At 38.7% G+C, this 19,816-nt stretch overlaps 1 protein-coding gene across 1 annotated transcript in view; it reads right to left on the bottom strand.

Moving 5' to 3' along the window:
- NHLRC2 (NHL repeat containing 2) overlaps positions 1–19,751 on the bottom strand; it is a 60,845-nt gene extending 41,094 nt beyond the window's left edge. The window contains exons 1-3 of the mRNA XM_046653224.1: positions 19,352–19,751; positions 15,727–15,879; positions 274–729 (exon numbers count right to left, since the gene is read on the bottom strand). Coding sequence (XP_046509180.1) covers positions 274–729; positions 15,727–15,879; positions 19,352–19,529 — 787 coding nt within the window. The 5' untranslated portion in view covers positions 19,530–19,751. The remainder of the gene's footprint in view (positions 1–273; positions 730–15,726; positions 15,880–19,351) is intronic.
- Positions 19,752–19,816: the final 65 nt, after the last annotated feature.

Here is a 19,816-nt window from a genome sequence, read left to right as displayed (position 1 = left end):
AAATTAAAAAATTATAACTTAAAAGATTTCCTCCTTTTGATCTGAATGGAGCTTTTTGAGTATTCTTGTTTGGTTTTTGAGAGAGTGAGAAGAGATTAATTCAGATCTCATATATGAATTAACAAAATAATTTCATGATGAAGTTAAACGTCAATGTATATTGCCCTTCTATAATTCATTCTTAATTATAAATTTCAATTTTAATATATTACCTTGAGCTACTTTTTTTTACTGTAAAAGACATTTTACATCATAATTAGAAGCAAACTTTACCTCCAATGCTGTACTGAATTTGTCCATTCTTCCAGACAACCAAAATTCTATGATGTCCAGTGTCTGCTATCACCAATCTATTAGTAACACAGTCTACTGTTACTTTGCCAGGAAATAGCAATGGTGAAGGCGGCAAAGAATCTTTATAGAGTTTTATTCCAATTTTATTATCTTTGATCTGTCCCCTGTCTTTGTAATACTTTAAAGCTATTGAAGTATATAAAAATAATTTATCTTTGTGTCCCTCTCCAATCAAAGAGAACAACATGTTTCCACGGGGTCCCAGTATGACGAGAGTTGGCCAGCAGGAAACTTCCAGCTCTTGCCAAAGGCTGGCATCAGCATCATTAACCACAGGGTGGGTGATGTTGTATCGAAGAACAGCACTCTTAATGCTATCCAGGACTTTTTCATTTGGAAACTTAGCTGAGTGAACACCAACAATCAGAAGGCCATCTAAATGGAAAACATTATAAGTTAAACATTATGAAGGATTAAAGTTTGAATATCACCATCCATGGATTAGGTTTTGGGTCATTAATAAATATAAACAGTCCAGAGAGAAAAAAGAAAAAAGGTGGAACTAAATTAGTATCAACTTAAAACACATGTATAAGAAATTAACATTTAAATCTCATGACAATCTTAGTTACTACATAAAAACACAGATGATCAAAATCATGTGGCTATTCCAGAATTAAAACTCTTTACGGCCTTTATCTAGACACAGCTTTAAAACATACACTCTTGGGGCCAGCCCTGTGGCCTAGTCGTTAAGTGGAGTACACTCTGCCTCAGGGGCCCGGGTACGCTTCCTGGGTACAGACCTACACCACTCGTCAGTGGCCATGCTGTGGCGTCATCCCACGTACAAAATAAGAGAAAACTGGCACAGCTGTTAGCTCAGGGCGAATCTTCCTCAGGAAAAAAACAACAACACTATTTTCTTATGAAGATGTTGAAATTTTGTAACGTTTTTCTCCACCTCGTGTAAAACCCTTTGAAATTCACTAGCCTCCTAAATTTTTATGACCTACCTACATACAGATAACAGAATGAATACAAGCAATATGTTCCATAATATAAGGTCTTTGACTTATTTAAAATTCTTATTATATAGTTCTTAGAAAAAACCTCATTGTAGACAGTAGAACTGCTGAAAACTAAAAACTAAAAACATATTTCCTTTACTTAATCAATATGGTATGTCAAGAAGAAGGTAAAAAAAAAAAAAAAGTAAGAAGTGTTTGGCTTAGATTCAGAGAGAAAACTCAATATTGACCACCACAGTAGCAGAGATAATAACAGCTCTGTAAATTAGAATCTCCCAACACACCCATCAAAAACTATATAAACCAGCATAAAGAAGAAATAAAACGACGCAAAGTGGAAGGTGTAATTCGCTGACAGCCCATCCCTCCACTACAACTATTAACTCCGAAACAAAACACACGCATGCACACACACACACACACACCTGAGGACTGAGAAAACCAAACAAAACCAGGTAGACTGTTGGGGTGGCGGCAAAACTTGGAAAAGCAAACCACATGAGGGTGTCTCCAGTTTTACTTTCCCTTTCTCGGCTTTGCACTGAGGATTGGCCTGTTTTGGAGCAACACAGGCAGCTGAAACTCCAGTAGAAACCCCACTACCTTTCTGGCCCAAGGAACCAGGGAAAGTGGAGAGTGTGGCGGACACCCTGAGGGGACGAGAGCTGGAGGAGACGATTCCTCATTTTGAGTAGGAACACGTGCAAGTCTTCGCTTAACTCCTAACCTGCGCATGTGGGAGACAGTCCCAAAAAAGTAGAGCAAATGCTTGGAGAACTGAGAATTGAACTACTGTTTGATGGAAGGAGAGACAGAGACACGGAAGACGAGACAGAACTTAGGGTTTGAACTGAAAGGGTTGAATGCCTACTAAAACAATCAATATCCTCCTATTATTCAATATACTCTAGAGGACTATAATAAAACTCAGAGTCTACATATCATAACATTCCACTGTCCAGGATACAATCCAAAATTGCCTAACACTCAAAGAACAAGGTGATGTGACCTATCACAAAGGAAAAACAACTGACAGATACGAACACCAAAACGAGGCAGATATTTGAATTGGTGAACAGACTTAAAACAGCTATGATAACTGTGCTCCACAGGGTAAACAAAAACACCCTTGAAATAAGTAAAAAAAGACAGGAAATAGAAACAGAAAAGTAGAAACTATAAACAGAAACAGAAATAGAGCTAAATGAAAATGTTAGCACTTAAAAATACCATATTTGAAATAAATTCACTCATAAGGTCAATGGCAAAAAGGAGATGTCAGAAAAAAGTGTCAATGAACCTAAAGATAGTTCAACAGAAATTATCCAATCTGAAGAACATAAACAAAGAAGATTGGAAAAAATAAAAACGGACAGAATCACAGGGACAGTTTCAAAAGATCTAATATACGTGTAATTGGAATTCCAGAAGGAGAGGGTAAAGAGATCAGGGCAGAAAAAAATATCTGAATAATGTCAAAACTTTCAACATTTGGTTAAACGTATAAATTTATAGCATTCAAGAAGGTTAGTACACTCCAAATAGGATAAATTAAAAGAAAACCATGTCTAGCTAGACACATCATAAACTGCTGAAAACCAAAGATAAAACCAAAAAGCCCCACACACATCCTGAAAGCAGCTACAGAAAAGACAGTGACTGGCGGCTGCTTGAGGACTGGGGGAAGGGCGGGCCGCGGAGTGGGAAGGACTATGCACTTGAAACGTGCAGTTTACTGTATGCCAATTACGCCACAATAGAGTTCCTCAAAAAAACAGCAAGGGCTCTGGACTCAGACTCCCTGTATTCAAGTTCTGGCTGTACCACTTGCTGAGTTACCTTGGGCAAGTTACTTACCCTCTCTGTGCATCAGTTTTCTTATTTGTAAAATGGGGAAAATAATAATAACTGCCTCATATGTCAGTTTTAAGGATTAAAAGAGATAATGTATATAAGGCATTTAGCATAGTACCTAGTATACTGTAAAAGCTCAAAATATGTTCCCTCATTATTTTTTTGTTTATAAGTACAACGATAACCAATAAAAGAAAAATATAACCTTATCTAAATATGAAAAGAAATTAGTAAAATACAACAGCAAAGAAAGCACATCATGTTGAGAAACACAAATAAAACCTAATACACATAATAACACAATATTAACACATAATAACCATAAATAAATGTTAACGGGCTTAACTCATCTATTAGAAGAAAAAGATAGGGATACATTCTATATATTAGAGAAACATCTAAAACAAAGTGAATCAAAAGAGCTAAAAATAAAGGGATGGACAAAGGTGAACCACAGAAATGAAGGTAATCCTATTCAAGGGTTGTGATCCTGATGAGAAGGTAGATTTCAAGCCCTGAAGCATTAAATATGACAAAGGAAGAAACATCTTAATGCAAAAACATTCAAAACATTCACGACAAAGATACAAATATCCATGTACCAAGTAATAAAGGAAGCAGCTTAATAAAGCAGACACACACCACTCTGAGTACGAGCCAGACCCAGCAGACAGATAACAAGATACAGAAGGCCTAATTAATGTAAAATGAAGTTGATCTTATGGACACATATCAAACTATACTCTGATAATAAAGAGTCTCCTTCCTCTCAAGTGTACATGGAACACTTATAAACATGGACCACAAAGAAAGCATTATAAAGATTACACTCTAACCTCAATACAATAAAACCAGAAACTGGCAACGAAAAATACCTTTTGTTTAGGAAAAACTTACACTGTTCCTGTGTGTTTCTCCTTTACTCTCACACGACCACCACACTCACAATACTTCTGACACGAGATGTGTGGGTTTTTTCTCCACACTAAGCCACTATCTATGACACCAGCCTCGTATGGTACAATTCAACCCTGACGCTAACTGGAGTTAGCACAGACGCAGAGGTGAAGGGCTCAGTCCCACGAACCTGCCCCGCCGCCTCACGCACTAACCACAAGCAGCAGGTCCCCAGCTTACCCACAGCTTCTGTCCCACTTGGCTACAGATCAGAGGTTCCCATGACCCTTCCCTTGGATTCAGTTATCTGCTAGAAGGGCTCACAGAACTCAGGGAAACACAGGTTCACAGTTTATTATGAACATGCAGACGGAAGAGACAAGGTGGCCAGGTAGGTGGGAAGGAGGGGCGCCGAGCTTCCGTGCCTTCTCCCAGCCCCTCCACGCATGCACCAGCTCGGAAGCTCTCTGAACGTCAGTGCTCTGGGCTTTTTATGGAGTCTTCATCACATAGGCATGACTAATTATTAACTCCATTCCCACCCCTCTCCCCTCTCTGGAGAACGGGGAATAAGGCTGAAAATTCCAAGCTTCTAATCATGGCTTGGTCTTTCTGGTGACCAGCGCCCCCATCCAGGAGCTCACCAAGGGTCATCTCAGAACAAAAGACACTGCCATCACCCAGGAAATTCCAGGAGATTTTGGAACGCTGTCAGGAATTAGGGGCAAAGACCAAATATTAGAACAAAAGACACTCCTAGTGCCCTTACCACTTAGGAAATTACAAGGGTTTTAGGAGGTCTGTGCCAGGAACCCAGGGCAGAGAATAATATATATATTTTCTATTGTCTCACAACCTTCCATTTAGAAATTTTAAAACCCTCTATCAACTTGAGTGATAAGTGAAACAAAAGTCAAAATTACAGAACTTCTAAAAAATACTACTATATATCACAATTGGATATATTTAATGTATTGACAGAAGAAAATTCATAGCCTTCAATTCATAGCCTTAAACATTTATATCAATACAAATTAAAACAGATGAATAAATTCCCACTAAAAAAAAATCTAGGAAAAGAACAAAATAAATCAAGAGAAAGCACAAGGAAGGAAATAAAGATAAAACCAGGAATTAATCGATACAAAATAGAAAAACAAAATTCAACATCCATTCCCAATAAAGAAAATAGGAATTGATAGATATTTTCTTTCAATAGGAGAGTAAACCTTATTCACATTTATTAATGCAACTGGTATATCTAATCTCAATTCTCTCATATTATCCTATATTGTACTTACTGGCTACATTAGACTGATTGTGCTTCTTTATTTGGTGTGTCCCTTTTCCTTTTTTAAAAATTTCTTTTGGGTTTTAGAAAGGTTTGTATTTTTGTTCCAGCGGTAATCCTTGTATTAATACGTTTTATACTATTATGAAAGTATTAATCCCCATTTTTCATAGCCTTTTACTATCTAGTCTATCATTCTTAAATGGGATCCTTCAACTCCCACCTAGGGCTATACAATCATCAATAGTCTTGTACTTCTCCTTGCTCTCTCCCTTTGCTTTCCATCTTCCTTTAGTTGCATTCTTTCTACTTTTGTCAGAATATATAATTTTATACTATTCTTCTACCCATGGGTGATGGATTTGTATCTTGTCAATTTAGCTAAGTTGGAATTGTTTTCCAGTATTCTATTCCCTCCCTAGTGCTGGGGTATCCTGGACCACAAGAGATATTTTGAGAGAGAAGTGGAAGGTGTACAAGAAAGCAGCAGCCACATTCTGTTTTGCTTGGAAGACTGGTACAGGGCACCAGGCATTACTGCACAGTTCACATACTTCATAGCTTATCTGCTGGCTCATGCTGCTGGCCGTGGGATAGCCAACTGGGCCCCACAGATGCACCAGCTCCTGCCAGATCTCCTCCCTCAGCTTCTTCAACTCCTGGGCCAGGTGAGTGGTTAGCTCCAAGACAAAGGACACCAACTTCCTCCGCTGGTCCCCTCGTTACTTATGTTGGAAATTTACGTGGGTTCCAGCTCATGCCTGCAGGCTGTAGTCCATCCTTGCTCTCCCCTACTTCACAGCCATCTTTCCTTTTCAGCTGCCTGACCAGCTGACTCCAAGTTGAGGTACTAGACATAGAAGCAACATTCACATGTACACTAGTTAATCAGCTCCCACAATTACATAAGGCCAAGTGCCTATCATAAACCCTTTATTATTTCTCATTACTCTTAGTGGTTCTGCTTCTCTAATCAAACCCTGACTTACAACCAAAACTCCACATCCTCGTTTTGGTCTTAGCTCTACAAAGACCTGTATGAAATCTTCATCCTTCCATTTGGCCGGTTCCTCAGTCACCCCTGGTTACAAGCAGCTCTCCCTCAAGTAGAGTCACCAGAAAGTAGATTCAGATGTGCACAGTATTCTCCGAGTTCTTGGACATTCAAAACTGTTTTTCTATAACCCTTACTGATTCTTGACAGACAGCTGGTTGGATACAATAGCCTTGATTTGTACTCTCTCCACTTCAGATTCCTGAAAATGTTGCTCTTGCTTTTTTTGGGATTTGCAAAAAGTCTGTCCAGTCTAATTTACATGCTTCTGAAAGTCATCTTTTCTCCTGGAGGCCCTGAGGATTTTTTTTCAACATCTTGAAAGTGTACTAGCTTGACTACGATACTCCTTGGGCTGTTCTGGTTGTTTTCCCTGGTATCTGGTAGGCCCTTTCAAAACAAAGATGTGAGGTTTCTTTTATTTCTAGACTATTTTCTTGGATTCTAATTTTAGATATTCTAGTCAATTGTTTTGATTTTCTTCTTCAGAGTCTCCAAGTAGTCTTATGTTGGACTTCTGCATGTCTTCCAATTCAGTCATTTTCTAACTCTTTTTACTTCTTTCTTTAGCTTATTTTCATTTTCTGTTTGTTTTTCTTCCCCTGCTTTACTTCAATGCTCCTTATTACATTTTTATATGAACTTATTGCCCCTTGGGTACTTTGTAATTTAGCCTTCATTGCTAATTCTGACCTTTCTCTTCTATATCTTTTCTGAGTTCAGTCAACACTTATTTCTTCCTTTTTTGTGTCCATTTCTGTTCTTAGTTTTTGAATTTCTGATTCAAACTGATTTTCACTATTCCTAATGGCTGTCTGAGGATATGTAATTCCATATGGAGAATTGTTACTGTTTTTGTCAACATTGTGATTGAGAATTTTCATCAGCATTTCAACTGGGAATGCTTTTTACAGTTTCATACAGATATGATCTGCTTTCTAATATTCCTTTTCATTTTGTGGACAGGGCTACTAGTTTGAGCGACCTCTTCTGATAGTTCCCTCTTTCTGGGCAGTTTCATTTTGGATAGCATTGTTGGAAGGAGGGGTTGATGTGTATTTTTTCTTTTGTTTCTGCAGGATCCCTAACTTTTCCCTCTTATTTTGTTCTTTCCCTTCAGTAGACTCTCTCCAAGGGAAACCACACCTCTATATCTCCGATTCCTTCCCAGAAGCAATGCTTCTCTGAGGTTTCCGTTTCTAGTCCCGCACTCTTTCAAGAGCTGGTGCTAGGAAACCAGTGTTCAGTATTTTACACTTAGTGTTGGGCTTTCTCTTTCTGTAGGTAAGGAGGTTACTCGGTTTGTGCTCTGCAAGTCCTCTGAACCACTCTAGTTTTTTTCATGGAGTCTCTTACACCTCCCCGTTCCTCTTCTCAGCACCTGTGGGCTTGAGGCAGCAGTACCTTTAACAGCATTCAGTTTATTTCTCAACTTACAGGTAATTCGAAGGCCATGATGTTCTCTATCTCCTAGTATTGCTGAATGCAGGATCAAGTGTGGTTTTGTTTACTCTCCCTGTTGTTTTTATATTTGGCAGGAAAGAGAAGACAAGTGGGAGACTCAAAATCAGGTGGCTACCATTCTTCTCCAAACTAGGAAGTAGCAGAGATAGATTCTCGTTTTTACCATCCGGTTTACCGAGCTAAAATTTACTTAAAGTAAACTTTGTCCTTTGATACTGTTAATTAAATAAATATAACTGAGTCCTAAGACCAGCCTCTTACTTAATGGATAAAACTAGAAGAATTTCCAATAAGATAAGGAATGAGGCAAAGATGCCCACTGTCTCTACTACTATTTAACAATGGATGGGGAGGGGGGTATTTACCAACAAAATTAGACAAGAGAAATCAGTCACAGACATAAGAATTAGAAAATTTCTTTGCAGATAATGATAGTGTATTAGGGAAACCTCACAGAATCAATTATAAAACTAAACCAAATAATAAGAGATTCAAGAAGTAACAATATAAAATTAACACATGGAAATCAATAGCCTTTATACACCTATACAACAATCAGTTGGAGGAGATAATGGTAGACAAAACCTCACAGCCATAAACGTATGAAAAGACATTCAATCCCATTCTAAAATGCAATTTATTACTACACTAAGTTACCAGTGCTCACCTCATAGATCAGTAAAAATTAAGTCAACATATTTTACTGGATCAGCAGTGAAAGAGGTACACTCACATATCACTAGTAGGAACGTAAACTAGTACAACCCTCCTGGTGCAAAATTTGGCAACATCTAACAAACAACATAGGCATTTAACTTTGACCCAGCAATCCCACTTCTGGGAATTTATCCTTAAGATATACTACCAGCAATACAAAAATAGATCCAAGAGATTATTCATTGTTTGTAACTGCTAAATATTGGAAACAACCTAAAGGCCAATATATAAGATAGGAGAGTGGCTCAATAAATTATGGTACACACACACACAAGGAGTACCACGCAGCTATTAAAAATAATCAGGAAGTTCTCTATGAATTGATATGGGGTGAATGCCAGGACAAATTTTTTAGGGGAAAAAAGCAAAGTGCACAAAAATGCCTATAGTATGCCACATTTTTTGGAAAAAAGAAAACAAGAAGAGGAGGAAATAAAACAATTAAAAGAATGGAAGGTAGGAACAGGTGGAAGAGATGGGTGGATGGAACCATACTTTCTGTATAGTTCTGACTTTCAGGACCACATTAAAATTTTACATACTCAAAAACAAATAAAATCAACAAAAATGGGAGGGATAAAAATACAAACAAAAATGAACCTAGCTATACTTCAAATGAATAACATAACTTCATTGGGGGGAGGTGAGAGGGACTAGTCTAAGTAATTTTTGAATTAGTTGAGAGGGACTAGAAGCAAAGACACCCCAGAAACAATGAGCACATCTAGTGCCCAGATGTGGTTTCTCAAAACCATTCCCAACACTCAAAGGAATCAGAACTCCCTGGAGAAATGGCCAATTCAGGGATGGTGCTGGGAAAGCACAAGATGAACCTGGAACTATTTTGTTGTGACAAGTAAGGAAGTGCTCAAAGAATGAAAAGGACACGTCAAAAGGCCACAAGTGATAGCCTGAAAGGGATCCCATTAGTCAAATAGGAACGGTGCAAACATCAAAAGAAATAATGACAGTGATGATTTATAAGCCAATGAATTAAATAAGTATCCATGAACCAAGTCCATGTATATTTTATATATGTATTATACATACACACAATATATATCATATTACATCAAAAAATATTTATTTTCCTTCTGATCAATATACCCCAACACTTCCTTGAAGAAGTGATAAATGAGGTGAGATCTGAATGATGAGAAAGTATTAACTAGGTGAAGAGAGCAATGAAGGAGATTCCAGGGAGAGAAAACAATGCATGCAAAAGAGGGTGCATGAAAGAGAGAGAGACTGAAGAAGGTCAGTGACAAAGCCCAGAGAACAAAGCGGGGCAGGGGACAAAATGAGATACACAGATAGGGTCAGCTTTCTAAGTACACTAAGGATTTAGATCTTTATCCTTAAGAGCAATGGAAGTCATATGGAGAACGAAGTGTAAGTCTCAAAGATACTTCAAACTAAACTCATGACCTTCCCCTCCAACTTTGTCCTTTCTACAGTGTTTCCTGTGAGTGAATGGCACTATCACCTGTCTGATTATAAGGGCGAGAAACCTACCTAGGATATTTCTCTAACAACCAACAAGCCCTCTCTCATCACTCATATTTAATCCATGACCAAGTCCTGTTGATCTTATCATCTATAACTAGTTTCAAGCTATTACTATCATGTTTCACAGGGAACACAGTAATAGCCTTGTCACAGATCTTACATCCTTCTTCTCTACTAATTAGTTGCCACCCTAGAGTTGGACTGATCTTTTAAAAAACACAAATCTGATCATGTCACCCTCTTGCAGAAATCCCCTGTTCTTTGTATAAAAGCCAAATCTCACCTCACAGCACGTTCTCCACATCCTTCTTCCCCTCGCTCAGGGTGTTGCAGCAACCTGGCATTCCTTCAGTTCCTCAAGAGTTTCATTATTCCTCTTGCTTTAAGGCCTTGACAGTTCCCTTGACCTGGAATGTTCTCATCCTTTCTCACCTAGTAAAGCCATACTTGTCTTTCAGATCTCAAGCTCAATTTTCACTCTTAAGAAAGCTTTCTTTAATTCCTCCAGATGAGGGTAAACCCCATTATTTATTTTCACAGCACATAGCACTCTGTAATTTTCCTTCTTAGGACTAATCAGAAATTATAAAAGTATTTGTGTGATTATTTGATTATAAGTTTTCCCCCATTAGACTGTAATTCCTATTAATTATTCAGGGACCATGCATGTTTTATTATTCACCAGTACAGTATCTAGTAGATAGCAGGAAATAAAAGACTGAATAGATAGGACACAAATACTGAAGAACTTACATATTTGTATGATATATAAACCATATCATACTGTCTAAAACAGAATATCTATATTGACGTCCATACAAAGACAACCGCCAAAAATGATGCCTCCTATTTTCTCAGTGTCAAGAACCTTTAAGTATACAGAAATTTTTCTTAAAATATTTTGCTTTTTCTATTAATTGTACACAATAAAAAGCAGAGTGTAAAAGATTCTTCCCTTTATGAATCTTTTGCCTACACAAGGATCAAAACTACTCCATTTAAAATTAAAAATGGAAGGAAGAAAAGGAAGAGAGAGGGAGAAGGAAGGAGGAGACAGAGCAAGAAGGGAGGGACTGAAGGAAGAAGACACCATATAAAAAGAATAACTACTTCTGAAACAGTAGTAATAAAATGACTTTATGAAATCATTTTAAAAGCTTCAAAGGTCTTATTTTTCAGAGGCATAAATACGTAGATTCAACTGTACTAGATCACAATTGTGTATAGTAATATACACAACATTTTTATATATATAATATAGGATACAGCAGAAGGTAGAGTTTAATCACAGGCACTATAATAACCTAGTTAAATGCAGCCTGAAAATATTTGAGGAGTTTCAGATGTCACAAAAACTGTAAACTGAGACATTTTGAGATCTAAAAGACAAGCATGACTTTACAAGCGAGAAACGATGAGAAGATCATCCCAGGCAGAAGGAACTCCGGCCTTTAAAGGGGAACAACACTACTGAGGAACTGAAGGCAGGCGAGGGGGGCTAGAGCACCCTGAGGGAAGCAGACAAAGGTATGGAAAAGAAGGGTGTGGAGAGGCAGGATTTTAGGTTTCATACTGAGAGTAACGGAAATGTGAAATGAAAGCATCAGAATCATGAACACTAAATTGAAGCAGAGGTCAGAAACAAATTTGAAAATTTTTTACTTTTAAAAATTGTCCACATTAAACACCCGGAAAGTTTGCCATAAATTGGTAAATATTTTCATCACATTTTAACTATTTAAGAACAGAGAATAATAAATATGTGGACTGCTGAACAAAGAAAATATAAAGTGTGTGCATAAAAGAGTTAACATAGCAGGCCTGACTGCTATGCTTTCAAAGGCCTGCTCAAAAGGCTGGCGCCGGCCTGGATTTTGGGAGGTTCCCACCATTCCCAGAACTGGCAAGAGTGGCTCACGGTGCCTAAACTGTTTATACAAATTAGCTGGTTTCTGCTGAACACCTGCTTTACTTTTGGGAGTCTGAAATTTTGGTACACGACAACGGATAGAAGCTGCCTGTGTGGCAAGCCCCTAATAAAAACCTTGGGGACTGAGTCTCTAACTAGCTTCCCTGGTTGGCAACATCTCAAATGTGTTTTTTACAACTCCTTGCTGGGGGGATTCAGCCCGTCTTTTGTGACTCCACTGAGAGAGGACTCTGGAAGCTTATGCCTGGTCTCCCCTTGACTTAGCCCCATGAGTCTTTTCCCTTTGTTGATTCCGCTTTGTATCCTTTTGCTGTAAGAAACTACAGCCATAAGTACAAACAACTACATGTTGAATCCTATGAGTCCTCTGAAAGAATTACCAAAGCAAAGCTAGGGGGTTGGGGGAGTGGGGAGGGGGGTGGGAACCTGACACACAGTGAAATTATATACTGACTCATTTAAAGGTCCCACTATGAAGTTAGAAGGATATTCTTCTAATTTTTAATAAAGTATAAAATAGAAAAAGTCCAAACAGAGAGAATACTAGCATTTATTCAGTAGCATTATGGCATTTAGGTTTTTAAAAGTCTGATTTATTTATACATTAACATACACCTTGCAATCACAGTTTAAAATATGCCAAGTTTTCCTAATAGATGTTTTCTATTAAAACAAGCGTGCTTTTCTTTAGCTAACGGCCACTGTGCTAAATTTGGGTATTATATAATAATATAACATTAATGTATCCAGCATAAACACGTAAGAATATTTAGAAACCCTCAAGTAGAAAAGGAAAAAACCCCACAAAGGTACCTGTCAGTTTACTATAAAAATACGCTAAATTATTATGAATTAATAACAACCTTATGGAACAGCTACATTCTTAACAAATGTTTGAAGATCAGAAGCATTCATTCTGTGAAGTATCTTTTTACTTTTTGCTTTTGACTCTCTGGCATTTGTAATTTGTCTTAGCTATTGTGAAAGTGATACTGGTCACCAAAAGCTGATTTTAGAAGCTGTTTTCAAGAGGAACGAGACTGGGTATTAAAATGGGCCTCTTTCAGAGTGTTTCTGAAGTAAAAAGCACTTCCTCACTCAGCTGCGCATGTCTGGCTTACTGATAAAATGAACTGAGTATTACATGAAATTTAACCCATGCTGCTGAATGTCACTTCAAGAACATACATAGCATTGCTGCAAATATGTTCAGAAACATATCAGATAATGAGACAAGATGCTTAGCTGCAAGAAAGCAAATGCATTTAGTGACAGCTTATTGAACTTTCATGTGATAATCTGAGCATGCCTTTTGTGAATGTGAACTGAACTTATCTTCTAAGCAATACAAAAACCTTTTATTTCTAAGTTACTAGTATTTTCATAGAGTAGCATATTACTGAAGTAATGTTTCTTTGACATTAAAATGTTGACACCACTTACAAAGCATTTTACTTTTCAGAATTGTATTTGTATACAAAAATAATTTTTATTTTTTGTCACAATGTGCTATAAAAATGATGTTTCCAGTAAACTAATAAAGAGATTATAAGGATCCATTCTAAGAAGTCACTGAATTTGCTTCAGGTATAGGGTTAAGCAGTTAAGTTGACCAAATAGTCTTCTGGGGTGATCTTAAGTAAGGAAATAGTTAACTTTGGGATTCTTAACCCAGTCTGTAGTGCCTTTCTAAAACGCAAATTTTATTATGTCATCCTTCTGTTCAACAAACACATCAAAAACAACCTTAAACATCTCTGTATTGTCAATAGAAGACGCCTAAATGATTGAGACTGTTATACAAAGCCCTTTGCAACGTGCTCAGAACCTAAGCTACCTTCCTCTCCTTCACCTTCCCCAGGAGCTCCCACAGTCTCACCACACCTTTCACTTCTCCCAAGAAACCCACTCTTCCATGGTTCCCTGCTTGTTTACCTGTTGCTTCCTCAGCCAGGAGTGCCACCCCCCCCCCCCAGCCCCATTTTCATTTTCAGCTGCATTCCTGCTCATTTTTCAAATGCAGCTTATTTGTCTCCTTCTCTGAGAAATATTTTCCAATGCTCCTGGGCAAAGAGAGTTACTCCTTTCCTCAGGTTCCAGAATGCTTTTTATTCAACTCTGTTACATGATTCCTCAGCAGAGCACCCTGCACATAACACGTGTTCCATAAATGCCTTTATTTACATGGGCTTGAACAAGACCCACAGGCATCCAAAACCTAGAAGATAATGAGATACTCGCATTTCTTACATCAACACAGATGATTTAGCTACTTGGGAATATTTGAGGTCTTGATAAGTCTCACTGACAATTTCAAGATACAATCTATTACAATTTAAAAGCATCTGAACTTTCACTTGCACAGAAGATTTTACCTATCACTCCTTTTTTATACTAAGCATTAAGATATCCTTCATTTTTGCACAGTCCTGCGCCATATAGCAATGTTTCAGCCCACCAGAGACTGCATACGTGAAGGTGGTCCCATAAGATTAGTACCACATAGCCTAGGTGTGTAGCAGACTGTACCATCTAGGTTTGTGTAAGTACACTCTATGATATTTGCACAACGATGAAATCGCCTAATGATGCATTTCTCAGAATATATCCCTGCTGTTAAGCAACCCATGACTGTACACGTATACTCTATTCTCATCTTCACTCTCATAAGATCAGTGCCCCCTCTCCTTTTCATCCACTCCAACAGCAGAGCTTCAAGTAATTTAAACTTAATTAAGTGGAACCTTTAATTAGCTTCATTTACCCCCATCCTCTCTTTAGAAAAAAGATCTGAAAAAAATTCAAACTTCTAAAGCAAATACTAAGTATAATCTCTCACAACTTCAGAATTTGTAATGTCATAAAGAAGGATTTCCTGGATTTTCTAAACACTAACCTTTAGAAATCTTTTGTGTGTGCGTGTGTGTGTGTGTGTGTGTGTGTGTGTATGAGGAAGACTGTCCCTGAGTTAACATCTGTTGCCAATCTTCCTCTTTTGGCTTGAGGAAGACTGGCCCTGAGCTAACAGCTGTGCCAATCTTCCTTTATTTTGTATGTGGGACGCCACCACAGCATAGCTTGATGAGTAGTGTGTAGGTCTGCACCCAGGATCCAAATCCCCAAACCCCTGAAGCAGAGCGCGTGAACTTAACCACTATGCCACCAGGCTGGCCCCAATATAAATCATTTTTTAATAAAGCAGAGTGAAAGAAAACGTATCTGCTATAACATTTTGCATTGCATTGTAGTTCACGTCATCTGAAATTAAAGGAAGCCTAATCACACTTCCTAACAAGAATTTTAAACCTTAAATCACATTGAGAAGAGTATAGAATTAGAGACACATGTTTCATTTTTTCACAGAACACATTTAGGTAAGGCTGGATACACAAAATGACCTTTTAAAAATACTTGATCATGAAAATAGTAAATTATGTCCTTATCCTAGAGGAAAAACCATATGCTAAATGCTGGTTCTTTAGGAAGGCAAACCACTATCACTAAGCTTAACTCTTCACGAAAAGGCACATGGAGTCCTTAATTCATAGATTAGAAATTACTTTTAGAATCATTAAGTTGTGCCAAATGGTCATTCTCCTATGAACAAATGAGTCAGAATGAGTCAGCGACTCTTCCAGTGCCTATGCCAGGACAGTGTGTTAGCAACCAATTAAGGGGCAGATACCTTTATCAGAGTATGTGTGTTCCAATGCATGAAGATCAGGCAACAGGTGAATACAGTTTATGCAGCAGTAGGAGAAGAAATCAAAGACGACCACTTTTCCAGATAGATCCTTATAGACAGAAATAGGTTCTTCTGTGTTCAACCATTCTAATCCTGAAATTTACACAAAATTATCATGATTAAAGGAAAAGATAAAGATAATTGATCTAAAACTTTCCACTAAAATATGAACCATTGTGATTTCTAAGGACAGGATGGGGAGGGGAGGAAGGAGTGGGGGGGGAAGAGGATGGGAAAGGTGCGATTATGAGGCAGTCTGCAAATACAGCAAGGAAAAGCTACTAATTCTTTCTGAAATAGTATAATTGTGTGTGAAAGGAAGTAGAATCAACACATTTAGGTAAAAACCAGAGGAAAGATAACATATTAAGAGGACACAATTAGGTACAAACGGGCTATTGAGAACTGACAAATAAAAATGGCAAGCAATAGGATATATTGGAGTATATGAGGAAGCCATTTGGTATAAACCTAATTCGGCCTGACTTCTTTTTTTTTTTCCTCCAAAAGGGCCTGACTGGCTATTGAGCACGCATTGCATATCTGCTTAGACATTTCCTTTGGCCAGAACAAAGGCCCTTGAGATAAAGATGCAACTTCCCCCCGACGTTAGCATTTTTCTTTAGGCTAGGAACTGATTGCTGCACTCACCTCCCAGCTCACCTGTGACCACCCAGCTGGAGACAACAGACTGCCACCCTGCTGTGTTCACAGAGACAGAAGACATACCTGCTATTTCCATCAATCGCTGTGCCGACAGAGCAGTCTCGCGACTATTGTAAAAGGGACATTTCAATCCTATGTGAAACATCCTCTTTGAGGGTATATAACCACCCTTATACCCCGACTTCTTTGGAGTGCTCTGTTCCTTTGTGGAAAGACTCTCCCGGGTTATAATCCTCAGATTTAAGCTCAGAATAAACTCACCCAAATTTTCATTTATAGATTGGATATGGATTATTTTCGTCGACAGAACGAAAGTCAACCTTAAGAACAGCAAGGGATGACTAAACATCAAAAAGGAGTAAAATATACAAAATGCCTAGGCTAATTTCCGAAGAGCCGAAATGCTATGGATTTGAATGAGATCTTAAACACAAAACATTTTAAATGCAAGTTAAGCAAAATATGTTATTATTATAAATTTCATGGAAGCAACATCAATACCCATGAAAAGCACGTTCCCGTCCCTCCAAAAAAAGAAAAATAGAACCTCATTCACCTGTACTTTTGAAAATCAGAGTTTATCATTACTTAACCATGATTTACAATTTTAACTATGCACTGTGAAGAAACATTTTGTTATAAACTAATCGTAAAAGTACAGCATCTCTATTTACTCAATTAAGAAAACAAAAATAATGAGTTTGTTGCTGCTAAGTAAATAAATGCAGCTACGAAAACTATTAATTATATCTTGAAGCAGGTATTTGTAAATATTTTATAGAAACTGAAAGCCAAAGTTAGCCGGAACAAGTAAATAACAGTGAAGGACTAACAATAGTAACTAGAGTTACTCGATTATAACATACTAAAAAAACCCAAAAAACAAAAAACCTCAAATTAAGCTAGTATTTCTGCCAATTAGTCCAACCTAGTGAGGTTTTAGAGTATAGTGAACTCTTAATTATCCATTTTAATAAAGTGTTAATTGTATACCAGATCAAATAACTATACAAAACTTTAAACTAGTTAATGTATATTTTATATTCTAATTGCAAAATATTTATGAATCTGTCCTTTAAATTTTTTTCTGTAAATAGTCAAGAGTGACTTGGATTGCGGGGTAGGGAAACTATTATTACATGTCAGTTATTGTGCTTGGTGCTTATTGGGCTTAGTAATAATAATAAATTTTATAACAATAATTACAATGAATATAATTTTTTAAAAAGCTGTTAACATTCACTGAGCTCTCCTATGAACTAAGAACTTTCAATATATTATTTGTAATCAACATAATAAACTCGAAAGGTAAATACTGGTTCCATTTTATAAGTGAGATAAGTAAGGCCTGGAGAAGTCAAGTGACTTGCTCAAAATCACATAGTTAACAAACGGAATAAGTGGGATTTAATCCCAGGTCTGTCTGAATCCATCCATTATACCACACTGCTTCCCATAAACGTGTGTTTCTCTTAGGAAATAAACAAAGCCTACTGTTTTTGAGATAGACTTATGTTTATGACTTCTTGATTACAGTTTACTGATAGAGAATCCAAGAAAAAACTCATTTGTAGTATTCTGTCCTCGATAATCAGGTCCAGCAGAAAATCTGACTACGTCAAATCTGAAGCCTGAATATTTATTACATTATTTACAAGTCACAGAGGTCAAATCTCATGGTAATAAAATACACGCACTGTAAATATAAACAAGACTAGAAAATAAAAACACTGGCCCTAATCCTAGCTGGTGGCCTGCTCGTTTAAAACAGTGGACTACATAACTAACTTATTCCCAAGTTTGTAAAAAATATGCATATATGTATATAATCTTTTCAAGTTTCTTTGATGGGCTAAGCATTCATGCGTCCAATTCTTTTGTAAGACTTCCACAGGACTTCAAATCCAGTATAGGATTAGTAACAAAAAATAAACACTTTTCAAGGAGGGAGCAAAAGGCTTGAAAAGACACACAAGACTCTCGTCAGAGGCAAGGTTCTGATATGCCTCCCATGAAATACTGAACCCTGCCTGCCACATCCAACCAATTAACTATACATGTGGTTTCAGTGTCATGCCAGGAGACAGGCCAACACCACCAGGCAAAACAATGCCAGTCCCAACCAAGAAGGTAAAGTACCGTTTCATTTATCATAGCAAGATGTGCTTGACAAATAGCACTGCTGGGAATGTCAGTTCCCTCATGTTCCAAACACTCGCAGGGCCAGGATCCGAACCTTGGAGATGGGACATAATTGATTCTGATTTTAAAACTTAGAAGTTTCAGGACTCTGAACGGAGAAGTCTGGCTCAGCTGAAAAACCGGCCAATCTGGGGTCTGTAAAATCCGACTCTGATAGATATTAGTTGTGAGGCCCTGGGCAAGTCACTTAACCTCCCCGTGCCTCAGTTTCCTCAAATGTAAAATAGGACTAAGAAGAGCACCACGATGGGTTACAGGGAGGATAAATGAGATAATACCCCCTAAGTGTTCAGAAGCGTGTGTGGCCCATAAAAAGTGATCAATAAATGTCAGCTGGGTTGATGCAGAAAGATGATGAAGACGACGATGCTGAGCATCCAGAGTGAAAGGACAGGGTGGCATGGACCTTTCAATCATCGCCAACCGGGGCCGGGTAAACAGTCACGGAATGTCTGCTTGGTTAACCGGACAGGGCTCGGGATACAGAGACGAACGTGCAGGTGCCCGCCCTCCCACACCCGCCGTCGCAGCTGCTTCGGGACACCGGGAAGACACCTGGGAACTGCAGAGCCGCGAGCCGAGGCCCAGGCGGGCCGCAGTGCCTAGCCCTGGGGCGGCGGCGCCACCCCGCCTCGCCCCCCGCCCCGAGGAAGGGGAGGATCCGTGAGGGCTGCCCACCCCAAAGCCAGCCCCTCACCTTCCGGAAACTCGGGCACTAACAAGTCCTGCTCCCAGCCGTCCACCTTCTGCAGATACTGGTAGACCAGGCTGTCCTTCTCCTCCTGGGTGACGGCGTCGAGCAGGGCGTACTCCAGCGAGGTCTGAGCCGGGAGCAGGCCCGAAAGGCTGCAGCCCCGGGGGCCGGGGGCCGCCATGTTCTCTCCGGACCGTCCAGAGGCGGCCGCCGGGCCGCGGGAGAGGCTCGTTCCGGGAGAGAGGACGCGTTTACTGTCCTTCGGTTTCAAAACGGCACATTCACCGCACGCTCCACCAGCCTCACTCCACACTAACGACACTTCTTACTTTTTAAGCATGCATTCAAGTGCTAAAGTACAAGTCGTCGCAACTCCCCGGGCACGTAAACTACCGTCCCAAACCACCCCGCCCCCTCCATCCTCTCGCCACAGCTAGGTCTGGACATTCAGAGCGCCAGATTCAACAT

This window comes from Equus quagga, chromosome 2 (assembly GCF_021613505.1).
Source record: "Equus quagga isolate Etosha38 chromosome 2, UCLA_HA_Equagga_1.0, whole genome shotgun sequence".
NCBI classification, from domain to species: Eukaryota; Metazoa; Chordata; class Mammalia; order Perissodactyla; family Equidae; genus Equus; species Equus quagga.
The sequence above is the reverse complement of the archived record's forward strand: the minus strand, read 5'-3'. Positions and strand labels throughout refer to the sequence as shown.